This window comes from Oryza sativa, chromosome 3 (genome assembly GCF_034140825.1).
Source record: "Oryza sativa Japonica Group chromosome 3, ASM3414082v1".
Taxonomy (NCBI): domain Eukaryota; kingdom Viridiplantae; phylum Streptophyta; class Magnoliopsida; order Poales; family Poaceae; genus Oryza; species Oryza sativa.
The window spans coordinates 28517809-28532122 of record NC_089037.1 but is presented as its reverse complement, the minus strand read 5'-3'; the positions used below and the strand labels follow the sequence as shown (position 1 = coordinate 28532122).

The following is a 14314-nucleotide window of genomic DNA, read 5'->3' as shown; positions in this document are numbered from 1 at the left end:
AAATTCATAGATAATTATGATTGCTTGACAACCTTGCAGCGTTTCATGGGGCAATGATTCATCAGGGAATTCAATAAAGCAAGCAGATTCAGGTGGTATTTGAATCTTCTGAAGATAAACATGAAGATAAAGATTAAGTGTTTTACGCAAAACGAGAAGGTAATTACGCAATCAGCTGAGTGCAGAAGCTTACTTTCTCACAAAATAATGGAATATGAAATTCCTTGTCCACGATTCCAGCATGTCTGTTTGCAAGCCGGATATCAGCCACAAGTACTGCATTTAAAGACAGATTATAAGTGAAGTTATCTTGATTTCCTTAGACCACAAACACTGCATACTCAGACTGAATATCAGCGAAGAAGTTACCTTGATTTAATTAGACCAAAGAGCCTATTAATATGTCCTCAGTTCTATACAATACTGAAAGTAATTGTATCCAGGAGAAGGTTCAGAATGAACAAAACAGCCATTCAGACGGTGTATTATCCCCCACACATTATGATTGATTTCTTCAGCAGTTTTTCTCCACTTCGCTCCAGTATTCAACCAACAACAATGCTTTTCAGATTTTGCCCATGTCAGAGCTGCAAACCAATTTAATACAGATGCACAAGCTTCGGATCTTGAGGTATGGCCCCAGTATGTTTCAACAGACCAAAGGCCGGTTAGTAAGGATGCAGTTCTTACTGGTTTGCATTCTCCTGGGAAGAAGGTTTTCATCTGGTTTTTTTAGCATCATCAAATATCTCCTTAAAATGAGTGAAACTGTAACGTGTAAAAGGGGATTCTTAGGCTGTACAACATGCAATATCTTAGGCTGTCATAACTTTACATTAGAAAATGGCAAAAACTTTAGTCAGTTATTCTAAGGCCAAACAGAAATTGATTTGCACTCGATAAAAATTGTTGAAAACAATTCAGCAAAACGACTGAAATAAGGATCGATGAACGATTCTCCTTGCATGATGGAGACATGATGCAGAGCATATGTAATGATCAAATGATATTATCATTGGCTTTTACCTTCCTTGCAGCAAGCTTGGACTGTTCTTGGCTGTTTGCTCCAGTGCAGACCCTCTTTTCTGAAGCAAATATTGGTCATGTTGTCTTCAGCTACCTTAAACTTCAGTTAAGCCCTGTCCAAGAGCACAAAGGGTATGATCAGACCAGTTGATACAAAATCTCAGGTTGTATTCCAGAAGGAAGACAAAATAGATGTATTTTCATCTGAAATTATGTGTATGGGTCGCAACTCTGCATTATAAGCCTATAGAGCAATATAACCTGCAGATCAGATTAACTGTTGACATAATGGTCCTGAGATATGTATCAAATAACGGAGTGATTACAACTCCTACTTAATCAGTGAATTCCTGCAGAAAATAGGAAGCACTATTAGAGTTTTGGATTGGCCAGTTGCTAGTGATTCAAGATGTTACGGCCATTTTGACTCAATGATAACAGGGAAGAAAACCCACACAACTGAGCGCCTAATCTCGTATAATAGCAGGTAGCATCCTGGTATGTCAAAATTTCACAAGTTCAAATAAGAACCTACAGATTGACAACGTCACCACAAAACTTACATTTAACCTCACAATGAACATTGGGGATGAAATAACAGGAACATCAGTTATGAAAGGGCAGTAGGCTACAGAACAAAAAAATAATCTGAATATTTAACAACTAGCAGATCACAGTTCGATAGGAATTCAAACAGGCAAACCTGCTACAATCATGCATATAAAGATGCACGAGAAAAATTCAGTGACCATATAAACTGAGAAAGAGTAATTAAAGAATACAGGCCACAGGTTCTTCAGTCCTACAGAAAAGAATCAAAGATTGAGTTCATCACCCAACCAGACACGTTATTTCAAATGTTCAAATTCATTCAAAAGTGGACATATAGTTGAATCACCAGGAACCAATGAAGATATTCATCTTGTTAGGAATACAGCTCCACAAACTATGCATCTTGAGAGATGACAGTATATTGCAAAGGACTAGAGAACCATGTAACAAGTCAGCCCTCTTCTTTACTTGCATGAGTGCATGACCTTACCAGGAGATTCTGGTCTGATTTTGTCAGTTTCACTCCCTCGGTAAACTAGTGAAACTGTAACATGTAAAAATAACTGCTTACCTTACCAGTTGAAGCCTTGGTATGCTATCTAGTTATTTCTGTCCCAGAGAAAATCACTATGATAAGCAACGCAGGTTGCTCTTACAAATGAGAAATTTTAAGGAAAAAAACTTCACTAAATTTACAACAGACGTAATTGCACAAACAAAAATTTTCATACGTAATCTTACATACCAACTGACAGCAGATTCCTCATAGACAAGGGAATGGGAGAATCTACTTGCTACTGAAAAATTCTTATGATGCAGCACCTCATTTGGATATTCTCTCAATTTTTTTCAGAGCTATTCTAGTGGCTTTTCAACAATTCAAACAAGTCAACTTAGGTGTATTAACATGAACATTTCAGAACTTGCTGTTTACGAGCTTAGGAAAATGCACAAGCAATTAAAAGTAACTAGCAGATTTACATCTGATGCCAAATATTCATCTAAGCAATCAACTGCTGATCACAACACAGCTGATGGTGATTAAAATAATGAAATGAGCACATGTTTTAAAGGAATAATCTCATTCCTCTAGGTAGTCAAAATAATAAATTAGTTTAAAGGTAAAGCTGATACATAAGAAATGTAGGATGAGCATAGCCATTGCGTATAAACAACACAACACAAATGGCAGCACAAATCTACAGGTAGCATGTAAAGCCTATGTGGATCCAGAGAGACAGGATGCTAAGATAACAACAATGTCAGTACACAATCTGTCCTCAGCTACGAAGGCTAATAGTTGTGCTCCTTCAATGGTAATCTTCTATCTGGGAGCTGTACAGATTTATTCCTGACCAAGGGTGCAGAATTCCTCGCATTTATATTCTCCGAGCTAAGCATTTCTTTGCTACTAGAATTCCGGAAGGCTTCTTCATTATTAACTTTATGCATGATCTTTGTCAAGCTTGTCATCAGATCTTCATCTACATGAATTGCTGCTCCAATGGTATCGACCAGTCCAGTCAACTCATCAAATAAATTTTTCCTCTCTTGAACAAAGGCATTGCACATATTCTTTGTCCTAGACTTCAACTCTCCTACATGCTCATCCAGTACTTCTTTTCTTTCCTCCAAAGATCTCAGCTTATTTGCAACTTCCAGATGCTCCTTTACATTTTCTAACATCTCTGCAGTTGCCTTGGCTTTGAGTTGCTCAAGATCATTCTTCAAATTGTTGGACTGTTGTTTCTCCAACGCTAAATTTACTTGCACTGCCTTAAGCTCTCTTTCACATTCTTCAATGAGCATGTCCTTGAACAAATTATCATGCTCTTGGATAAGATTGAGTGAATTAAGATTTCCTGCTAAACAATATAGTTGCCGAACCTCAACCTGAACTTCTGCTAGCTTTTCTGAAGCAGATTCGACTAGGTGCTTAATGTCAACTTGAGCAGATTCAACATTTTCTTGAATTTCAGAAATAGCATTTTCTTTTTCTGCAATTAGTGTATACCAATCAGCTTCCTCCTGATCAAACATTTCCATGAGTTCTTGCTCTCTGCATGTGTATTTCTGTTCGAAGAAACTGAGCCTTGTTTCAAGTTCCAAAAGCTTTTTGTCAAAGACCTCAACGATTTCAGAGTACTTTCTATTGACTTCTTGAATGGACCTGTCAGCCTCTGACTTGATAAGACCTGCCACATCAAGCTTTTTATCTAAATTTTCTTCTTCCAGCACAGCGATGTGTTGCTGAAGCTCGTCAATATTCCTGCACCTCTCATCTATTATACTGCATAACTTATCCTTTTCTTCCCTAAGAGACTCTTCAGCATCCATTTTGGAATTAAGAGCAGAAACCAGATCACTCTTTAGCACAGAGTTTTCATCCATGTAGCGCCCTAGCTCAGTTTCCATACTAACTCTCAACTTTTCAAATTCTTCCACTGCTTGCATTTGCTGATGAAGATTTTCTGTGACTTGGTCAAGCTCATTCTTCTTGTCCAAAAGACAACAGTTTACTTCATCAAGAGCACATAGCAACTTCTCATTTTCTTCACTGTAAGTCTTCTCGGCTTCTATTTTAGCCATATGGGTAGCATCTAGATCCCTCTTCAGGACACAAATTTCATCAATGTAGCCCTTGATTTCAGTCTCCATATTGACTCTCAGTTCTTCCAAATGTTCTAGTGCTTGCTTTTGCTGATGAAGAATGATTTCAGATTGTCTCAGTTCACAGTTCTTCTCAGAAAGGGCAGAGTTTGCTTCATTGAGAGCACCTAGTAATTTCTCCTTTTCTTCTCTTAGGGACTTTTCAATTTCTGTTGTTGCAATAAGATCTCTTTTCAGTACATTGTTCTCATCCATATAGCCCTTTAGTTCATTTTCCATAGAAAGTTTGAGCTCTTCCAAATGCTCCATTGCTTGTTTTTGCTTATGAAGATTGATTTCTATTTGGCTCAGCTCACTCTCCCGCTCAGAAACTGCAGAGTATGCTTCATCCAAATCAGATAATGCTTTCTGCAGTTTCTCATGCAGGCCTTTTTCCTCTTCTGAAGATTCACCTTTTAAGCAGTGAACATCTCTTGATGCATTGTCAAGATTGTATGTATCAAGCTGCCTTTGCATCTCTTCACGTTCCTTTTCCATGTGTTCAAGCTGCTCAATTCTTTGATGCAATGTTGCTATTACCTCAACTTGTTGTGCCCGCTCAGCTTGAGATTGAGCAATGGCACAGTTATCTTCCTCTAACTGCTTTCTTGCAGCAGCAAAATTGTGCTCAAGTTGTGCACAGTTCTTCTGCATATCCAGTTGAATCGTTTCAAAATATGAGCAAGAATCATAAAGTTTTGATTCTACAATAACAAGAGCTACTGAAGCTTCCCAATTCTGCACAGCTTGCATCTCCAGGGAGCTATAACTGCTCAGAAGCTCAATCTGCATTTGCTTGATAAGTGTATCTTTAGAATCTAACTGTGACAAGCATCCATCCAGCTCACTCCCAAGCTTCTCCATCTGTGTTTTCCATTCTGCCTCTTTATCTCTCAGCTTATCAATGCAGTTTCTATGCGTCTGTTCTAGAGCTCGGAACTTCTGCTGCAGAACCTTCAATGAAACTACAGCATCTGCACCACCAATCTGAGCCTCCTGGTGTTCCTTCAACGAAGATCGCATATCCTCATTTTCTTGCTCAAGACGTGCCTTCCCATACTCCATTTCCTTGAGCAATGTGACCTTCTCAGCCAGTGAGCTTCTCAACGATGCGATCTCCCCATCCCGCTTTGCGGCAAGCGACTCAATTGTGGACCTCGCCTCTTCATAATCGGAGACCACATTACCATACAAGTGTTTCAATTCAGACATCTCCGCCTCGAGCAGCTTCCGGCGGCCTTCCTCATGGGCTAATGCCTGGCTGCACATCTCGAGCCTTGACCGAAAATCCTCAGCCATTCTGGTCTTGGAATCCAAATTGACCTCAAGAGTGCCAATCTGATCAACCAACATTGATCTATCAGAGCCCCATTCCTTCTTCGCGGCCCTGAATTCATCCTGGACCTTTTTGAGTGCATCCTCGAGGTGCCTAAACTGCTCAGATTTCCACTTGAGCTTCCCCTCGACGGCGGCCTTCTGGTCCTCCATTTTCAGCAGCATATCGTCCCTCATCATCACCTCCTTCGGTGCCAATGCCCTCTGCTCAGCCTCCGAGCACTTCTTTTCCTTCTCCGACAGCAACCTCCTGAGCCGGGCAACCTCCTCGCCGCACGAGCGCGCGGCCGCCTCCTGCTCGAGCCGCCTCGCCTCGGACTCCTCCAGCGCCGCGACGAGCTCCCGCTTCTCCGCCTCCAGGGCATCGCTCCTCTCCCTGGCGCTGCTCCTGAGCCCCTCGTGCGCCGCGCAGAGGTGCCGCAGCGCCTGCTCCTTCTCCGCGAGCCTGGCCTCCAGCTCCCGGCGCGCCTCCCCCGAGGAGGAGATCTCCTCGTCCCGGGCGGCGACCTCCCGCGCCTGCCTCTCCGCCTCCGCCCTCGCCTCCCGGAGCCGCGCCGCCTGCTCGGCGCCCGCCCGCTTGAGCCCCTCGGCGAGCTCCGCCTTGGCGCGGCACTCTGCCGTGAGCGCCTCCACCTCCGACCTCAGCTCGTCCATCTCCCTGCACATCTCCTCCATTTCCACTGCACCAAAACACACAAATCAACCCCCAATGTGAGAACGCACAGTACGCATTCCAACCCAACCAAAATCTCGCGGAAAGCCGCGGCGGCGGCGGCGGCCAGACCCAACCCACCCACCTTTGAGGGAGGAGCAGGTCGGGAAGAAGGAGCGGGACATGGCTAGAGATCGGGCATGGAAACCCTAGAAAATGTGGAGGTGTGGGGGGAAGAGGAGGATTTGAAATTTGGGGATTTACCTGCGGTGGCGGAGGGCGGAGGCGGATCTGGACGAAGCGGACGCGGCGAGTCCGTTTGGTTTTTTAGCCGCCGCCGTCCGCGGCTTCTAGCGTTTGAAATTGGCGGCGCGGCGGTGGCGATGGGACGGGGCACGGGGGTTGTGGCTGACAGGTGGGGCCCACGTGGAGTTCTGGGACAGCGTCGTAATGGCTCGGCTGACGGTACATGGGCCAGGATGGCTGGCCCACGAATAACTGGGCCGAGTTGAAGAGCGGCTGACGGAGACCAACATGGTTATGGGCCTAAACTGTCATTAATCAATGTAACTAAGTTCACTTTAGTTTCTCACATTTTTGCTGAGTCTGAATTTCACCCCTAAACCCAAATACCGTTATTAATTTACAAAACCGGCTCACCCGACATCCTAAGCAGTATTATACCCAATTTTAGTTGATGTGACGTGACAAGCTGAGTCAGTGGGACCCACATAGGGCCATATGTCAATGAGCAGCATTCCTTCGCTTCCCTCCTAGATCCGGCGAAGGGGAGGGGCATCGGCAGCAGTGCGGCCAGAGGGGAGGGTAGAGTCGACAGCGGTGCGGCCGGAGGGGAGGGTGGCGTCGGCGGGTAGTGGGTAGGCATGGGGGCGGCGGATCTGGTGACGGCGACGGGAGCAGGCAACGGCCACAAGGAGGACAGCGACGGCTAGGGTTAGGGTTTCGTATTTTTGGATTCTTTTTTTATTTTTAATTTTTGCGTGCGCAACATAACCACACCGAACGCGAAAATCAGATTTTTCGCGTGCAAGTGTGCCACTCGCAGGCAAAAATAGTGATTTTTGCATATACATGGGTGCGTGTGGCTCACCCACCCACATGCGAAAACTTTTTTTACCGCACAAAAAAATTCTTTTCGTAGTAGTGAAATTGAGAGATCCATAATGAACTTATTCTTTAATTAATTATTATGGGTAAGAATTTAAAAAAAATGATGAGCTGGAGTACTAACTACTGTAACATGGGCACAAGTTCATAACCACGTACTTACCTCGGTTGGTTTAAAAGTGTAGTAATAAACTATCGGTCAGATTCCACAAACTGGGCCTACCACGACCCAAATACAGTGGACTTTCTTTTTCTACAGGTAACGTGTAAACCGCGCACGCACACCACCTCTGACCAACGTGTAGTAGCTGTGTAAGCATTCTTTAAACCGATTTTTTTTTGTTTCTTTAGCGTTTTTATTCTTTTCTTCATTATCGCCGTTTCTGTGCTAGAGCCACGTACTAGTAGTCAACTACTCCGTCAAAAAAAATTCAATAGAGAAAATGTGACCTCTTCTATAGCAATATATATGGACACCTCCACATTTTCCTAAGAGAGGTTCCGTGATTACCCCGTCCCATACAAATTTAACCTCGTACTACTTCTGTCTAGATTGTCCAGTCCTAAATTGAGTAAGTATCTGATGCATTGATAGAAAAAAAAAGGTTGTTGATAAACGGATTATATTATCGAATCTTAAACGGTGTGAATTTTTTTAAAAAAAACTTATGTATATGAATTTCATAGAGTACCGTCTAAATTCAATTTTTAAACTTTATAATAATTAATTCAATCATTTATAGCCTTAAAACAATTATAACAAATTATTCGGCCATTCTTAGAAAAGAAGATGACAGCATCTAATCTCAAGTTTCAACGCATTAGCACAACGGAGAAAATGGTCAAAAAAGCAGATACACCTTTTTTAGGCGACCACTACAACTTGTAGAGTCCCTCCAAATCAAAGGATTTATATATAAATTTCACAAGACTAAAATTCTGTAGGAAATTTTTCTATTCGATCCTTTTATTCAAAGGATTAGAGTTTTCCAAACCATTCCTATGGAATATCTCATTGCATTGTAGGTTTTAGAGGAAATTTAACAAGAGGTCCAACCTCTTGGAAAATTTTCTTCGAGTATATCTCTGTCGTTCAATTCCTATATTTTTCCTGCAACCCAATTAAATACTATTATATCTATATACCTAATTAAAAAATACGTAAGGCTTCCTCCCTTTTTTCGTCCGTCCATCCCGACTCCCTCCCGCGCGCCGCCCCCCTCTCCCTTTCCGCCTCCTCTTCCGCCTCCCTCTCTCCCTCCGGCGCACCTTAGCATCCGTTTCCTTCCCTTCCTCCCTCTTACGGCGCATTCGCTTCTGCCTACTTCCATCCATCCGCTTCCACCTTCCTCCCTCTCTGTTGGTGATATGGGCCCAGGGGTATCACGTCTAGAGGGAGGAGGCCGCCCTCAAACCCCCGTGGTGGAGCGGCGGCTGCCCCCTCCCAGCTAGAGGGAGGAGGCCGCCCTCAAACCCACATGGCTACCCCTCCCAGCTTGGGGTCGAGCTACGGCTGCCCCCTCCCAGCTTGGGGTCGGGCCGCCCCCAAGACCACGTGGCTCCCCCGAGGAGGGTCGAGCTCGGGGTGGAGCGGTGGCTGCCCCCTCCCAGCTTGGGGTTGGGCTCCCCCGACCCCCTTAACGTATCAGCCCGCATGTACAGGGTTAGGTGGGCGCGCCTAACGCCTACCTAACTGCATTTAAAGCGGTCCATGCAGTCGCGCCATGCCGCATTTTACACGGCGTGCTGCGCATCTGACCGGTCTGTGACCGATCGAATGACCGATGGGACGGCGACTGTGTACCCCCGCCCTGTCAGTGTGTCAGGCGGCGTGCTCCGTCCCGTCCCATCATAATAATGAGGGGCTTCACAGCCTCTTATCCCGGTCAGAACTGGTCCAACCACTCTGAATTGACCAGGGTTCATGTTTCCTGGTGTGAACGGGAACTCGGAAGTCCTCAACCATTAAATGGCGACTGACAGGGGCACCCCCCGTGTCAAGCGGCAAGATTTGACGGGCCCCATCATCAAGATGACGTGAGCTTGGCTTCCCAAGTCAAGAGGCAAGACTTGCATTTAATGCAAAGATTGTAATACTTCTCCAAGTTAGGTTGTTGGGCCCATGTGGTAACCCCTCAAGGTATAAAAGGAGTTCTAGGCCTACTTAGGGGGGTGAACGGATGGAGGGGGGAGAGGATGAGCCATTTTAGACTCTAGAGCAGCTTCTGCCCCTCATGATCAAGACCTTCGGCTCCAACAAGGAGATCTTGCAATTTCTCCCACAATCAGCATAACACAGGAGTAGGGTATTACGCTTCTTAGCAGCCCAAACCTGTATAAACCCCTTTTGTCTCATCGTCTTGGAGGGGCCTAACCCCCTCAAAATCACACAGTTTCACTCACCAAGTCCTCGAATCTCACCCGCTGCCCCCGGCCGAACCAAAAAAGGGGGGCCTCATGGTTCCCTGGTGGAGGAGTTCACCCTCCGACACTCTCGTAGCCAACCATCTCTCCCTCACGATCCCCCTCCCCCTGTGGCCCCTCTCCTTCCTAACGCTCCTCCTCCCAACGCCCTTCTTCTCCCCTGCGCTTCCTCTCTTCTACACGATCAAGGAAAACAGAATCCCCTCATTCGGGAACACGTTTTGATGCGCTCACCAGGCCGTGTTCATCAATAGAGCTCATCGTTGTCGTTTCTCTCTTTGTCTTTTTTACCAAATCGTTTCTCTCTTTGTTGGGACCACGTCTCGTCGGGCACGTTCCTGCTGTTTTGGTTTTTTTTTCCAACCACCACCATCTATAGAGGAGTCACATCGTGGGACACGTCCGGCCACCTTCTTCACCGCCATTTGGTCACCAGAGCATCGGCGCCTATCGTCTCTCCTATTTTGTTTCTTATTTCGGTTAGGAAAGATGAACAGTGTTAATTGTTTTTCTCCATCTTTCCTTTTTCCTATGTGTTCAAATAAAACAGAACCCTCTCGTCCGAAAACACGTTTTGACATACTCATCTGGTCATGTTCACCACCGGAGGTCGCCGTTGGCGTCTCTCTCTCTTTCTCTACCAGGACCATATTGTCGGTCGCGTTTTCTTCGTTGCTAATGTCCACCATCAATGGATGAGTCTAATCGTGGGACACATCATACCACAGTCCTCACCGTAGTTTGATCGATGGTGCATCCACGACCATCTTGGGTATTATGAGAACATGAGTATATCAATATGCAATAGTGGTTTTTATCCATTCTAATTATTATCAAAATATCTAATCAATACTTAGCCTAACAAATAACTTATCCGTAGCGAAGTACGGGTATTTTGCTAGTTTTATATAAAATTGGTTAAAATTAAAGAAGTTTGAACGTACGAACGCCCTTGCCCACGGAGCAAAGCAGCACGTCAGCATAATGAACGACCCCAACGAACGATAAAGCGAGCAGCGAAAAGAAGGAAATAAAAAGAGAAAAAACAGAAAGAGACATAAATCGCCAGAGTATGGGTCTGTTTTACACCCGTTATATCGAATGTTTAAATATGTGTAAATTGCGAGACGAATCTTTTAAGTCTAATTACGTCATGATTTAATAATGTGATGCTACAGTAAATATTTGCTAATAACGAACCAATTAGACTTAATAAATTTGTCTCACGATTTTATAGATGGAATCTATAATTTATTTTATTATTAGACTATATGTAATAATTTAAATGTGTGTTCGTATATCTGATGTGATACTGCATCTAAACACAGGCTATAATAATAATGCACGTCGTAACGACCAGTGGCCTCCGCCGTCCGCCGGTCTGTTCCGGCCAGTCCATCTATAATAGCGACCCAACAAAATTCCGTGGCTTCCTCTCCTCCCCCCACGCCCTCTGTCGCGCTCAGGCTCAGCTCCCTCCCCGACCCCGAGAGAGATAGCGTAGCTTCAATTCGCTACTGCTCCCCGCGCGTGCTCCTCCAAGCTACTAGCAGTCTCCCGCCTCCGTTTACCCGGTCCGGCTCCGGCATGGACGACGCCACGTCGTCGTCGTCGCGGGCGCCGCGGCCCAAGACGGAGGAGCTGGACGCGGCGCTCCACGCCATGGGGTTCGAGATCGAGCGGGTCTCCCCCGCGGAGGTCACCGGCCGCCTCCTCGTCACCCCCACCTGCTGCCAGGTACGTACGCGCCACGCCCACTCCCCCTCCCCTCCCGAGCCTTGGATTAATTCGTGTGATTGTTATACTGATCGATGGATGGATGGGGCGCAGCCGTTCAAGGTGCTGCACGGCGGCGTGTCGGCGCTGATAGCGGAGGGGTTGGCGAGCATGGGGGCGCACATGGCGTCGGGCTACAGCCGCGTCGCCGGCGTGCAGCTCAGCATCAACCACTTCCGCAGCGCCGCCCTCGGCGACACCGTCCTCGTCCGCGCCGCCCCGCTCCACGTCGGCCGCTCCACCCAGGTAACCTCACCCATCATCCTCAATTCCTCTTCTCTGCTGCTATGCTAGCTACCTACCTACCTCATCATCGCCCATCACCTAACCTACCACTCCATCGGTGACTTCTCACTACACTATTCTCCAATTGGTTGCTTACTAGTACCACAAGTCAACTAACTCATCCGTCCAGCCAGTTCATCACTAATTACTAGTAGTAATTACCCACACCCCTAGTTTAATCTGCTTTAACCACGCCGATTAATTAATCAGTAGGTGCCGGATTAGTACCACTTGATTAAGACAAGGCACCACCACCTGTCATTCCGTGCGTGCTGGCCATACCTAATGATGCAAGCGAGCCGCCTCTTAAATCCCCATACGAAGTTGTTGATGATGGGTTCCTCTCGTTTCGCATATAATTCATTATGAGATATATAGAAATATAGTAAAAACTTTTATGTTTGAGAGTATCCGAGATAGATATGAAAAGAGCCTTGTTTTTTCGCATACGCTTCCCGAACTGTTAGACAATATGTTTTTTTTATAAAGTTATAGAAAAGTCTCTTTAAAAATCATATTATTTCATTTTTCATGCTTAAAATAATTAATACTTAATTAATTATGCAATAATCACCTAAATTTGCGTATCTTCTTAATCTTTTATTTTCATCTCCTCTCAAACACACTCAATAATTTAAAAGCCAATGCTTAAAATATAAACTACGATGAAAAAGCACCATACTCCGAGAGTCCGAGTAATAAACAAAAAAAACGCAAATATTATAGAGTAGTATCAAATAATTAGAAGGGGTGAGGCTTTGAACCCAAATCGTTTAGCCCACCACCCCACCTTGTGGAGCTAGCTAGAATACCCCAGTGCGTTTCTCAGTCCAAGTAATAAACTGAAGAGCAAACTATGATGCTGCTGTTTACTATAGTACTCCTAGATCTTTGCTTACTGGGCCTACCTCCATCGACAATGTCAGGTATCACACAGTGCTAGTACAGATTTCATCGTTATGGGAATAGCATAGGACAATGATATATAATATTTAACCATTTTAACGCCGTTGACTTTTTTAAATATGTGACCGTTCGTCTTATTCAAAAACTTTTGTGAAATGTGTAAAACTATATATATACATAAAAGTATATTTAATAATAAATCAAATGATACAAAAAGAATTAATAATTACTTAAATTTTTTGAATAAAACGAACGGTCAAACATTTTTAAAAAAAACAACGGCGTCAAATATTTTGAAATGGAGAGAGTATCATTTATGGTCAACTTTGAGCCCGGGGAAACAAGCCGGTACAGCCAAAAGCGACAGGCAACCAATGTATTTTTCTCTCCCAAGATCGGTGAGGACTGTAGACTGTTTGTGATCAAAATTGATAAGTTATGGGCACAAATCAATGGGGTAGTTGTCAGCTACTACACAGCTAGAGATGTGTATTTGAGAAAAATAAATGACATTTTAATACAGAAAAAAAGAAGTTGTAGTGACAGCAATCTGGATTGGTTGACCATGTTACTCTTATAATAAAACACTGCAACATGTCGATCTGCTGATCTCTCAATCTTCTTATGAAGAGGATAAGATACACACGGCTAGGCTGCAACTTGTCCCAGACAAGCACAGCCTCATAGACAAAATAATTTATCTCCAGGCTAGCCAATTCAACATGTAGCAATAAAAATTAAGTCTTCTCCTCCGTACATTTCACATGTCTAGTATTTTTTTAGGAGCTTTCAGCCTGATGATTGGCAGTAATTAAAAGAATAATTAATTGTGTTGGAATCATAAAATGGATCTGAAGTTCTGAACTTCTGAAGGTGTGGGCGGTGAAGCTGTGGAAATTGGATCCATCCACGAAGGAGAAGGGGGCTCAGATCTCTGAATCCAGGGTGACTCTTCTCTGCAATCTGCCGGTGCCGGAGAGCGTGAAAAATGCAGGGGAGGCGCTCAAGAAATACTCTAAACTGTAAACATAATAATAATTAAAAGTACAAAGCTTCATTTCGATGCTGGAAATGAAATGGTTTGATCTCACGATAATGTGACATATTGTAAGTCTGTTGTAATAATGTATATGTCAGAGGAGTCGAGGTGTTTGGTTTGGGACAATTTTATTGTTCTTCATGACCAAATTTGGTCGTGCGCAAAATTAAATGTGTAAAAAAAAAAAGAAAGGGTGAATGGTGAAGTATTTGGATTCCAAACCATGCGTTTGAGGCGAAATAGATGGTCAATTTCACCCATTTGACCATTTAAAACAAAATTTGCCTAAGTGTGACTATGATATGTGGACCTCACTACATCTAATGTTTCGCAATGTTACAAGTAGACTATATTAGCCTTTGCTTTATATTGAGCAAAAGTAAAACTCTCCAAATGTCAAAATTAGCTGATTTAGAAGATTAAATCATCTACACGAAGTATCCAAACGATTTGGGAAAGCTAACATGAGAAGATTAGACGGAGTTTTCATATACATCTCATGGAATATTTGGAAGCAGCGCAACAAAGGGTGATCTTTCTCC

The 14314-nt window shown here is 44.1% G+C and overlaps 2 protein-coding genes across 2 annotated transcripts; one reads left to right on the top strand and one right to left on the bottom strand.

Annotated features, from left to right (window-relative positions):
• Window positions 1-2643: 2643 nt before the first annotated feature.
• Window positions 2644-6511, bottom strand: LOC4333781 (uncharacterized protein At4g38062). Its single transcript, XM_015774136.3, has 2 exons — window positions 6360-6511; window positions 2644-6242 (listed from the first exon to the last, which is right to left on the bottom strand). Exons 1-2 carry the CDS (start codon window positions 6397-6399, stop codon window positions 2872-2874), a joined length of 3411 nt encoding a protein of 1136 aa, XP_015629622.1. The 5' UTR covers window positions 6400-6511; the 3' UTR covers window positions 2644-2871.
• A 4594-nt stretch (window positions 6512-11105) lies between these two features.
• LOC4333780 (1,4-dihydroxy-2-naphthoyl-CoA thioesterase 1) lies at window positions 11106-13993 on the top strand. The gene is made up of 3 exons (XM_015772690.3): window positions 11106-11503; window positions 11597-11788; window positions 13607-13993. Exons 1-3 carry the CDS (start codon window positions 11354-11356, stop codon window positions 13757-13759), a joined length of 495 nt encoding a protein of 164 aa, XP_015628176.1. The 5' UTR covers window positions 11106-11353; the 3' UTR covers window positions 13760-13993.
• The last annotated feature ends 321 nt before the right edge of the window (window positions 13994-14314 follow it).

Bases quoted from the DNA above. Each gene is read 5' to 3' on its own strand.
- LOC4333781 (XM_015774136.3), bottom strand. From the start codon at position 6,399: ATGTCCCGCTCCTTCTTCCCGACCTGCTCCTCCCTCAAAG. The intron at 6,243-6,359 runs GTGGGTGGGTTG...GTTTTGGTGCAG, and splicing joins GACCTGCTCCTCCCTCAAAG to TGGAAATGGAGGAGATGTGC.
- LOC4333780 (XM_015772690.3), top strand. From the start codon at position 11,354: ATGGACGACGCCACGTCGTCGTCGTCGCGGGCGCCGCGGCCCAAGACG. The intron at 11,504-11,596 runs GTACGTACGCGC...GATGGGGCGCAG, and splicing joins TCACCCCCACCTGCTGCCAG to CCGTTCAAGGTGCTGCACGG. The intron at 11,789-13,606 runs GTAACCTCACCC...GAACTTCTGAAG, and splicing joins ACGTCGGCCGCTCCACCCAG to GTGTGGGCGGTGAAGCTGTG.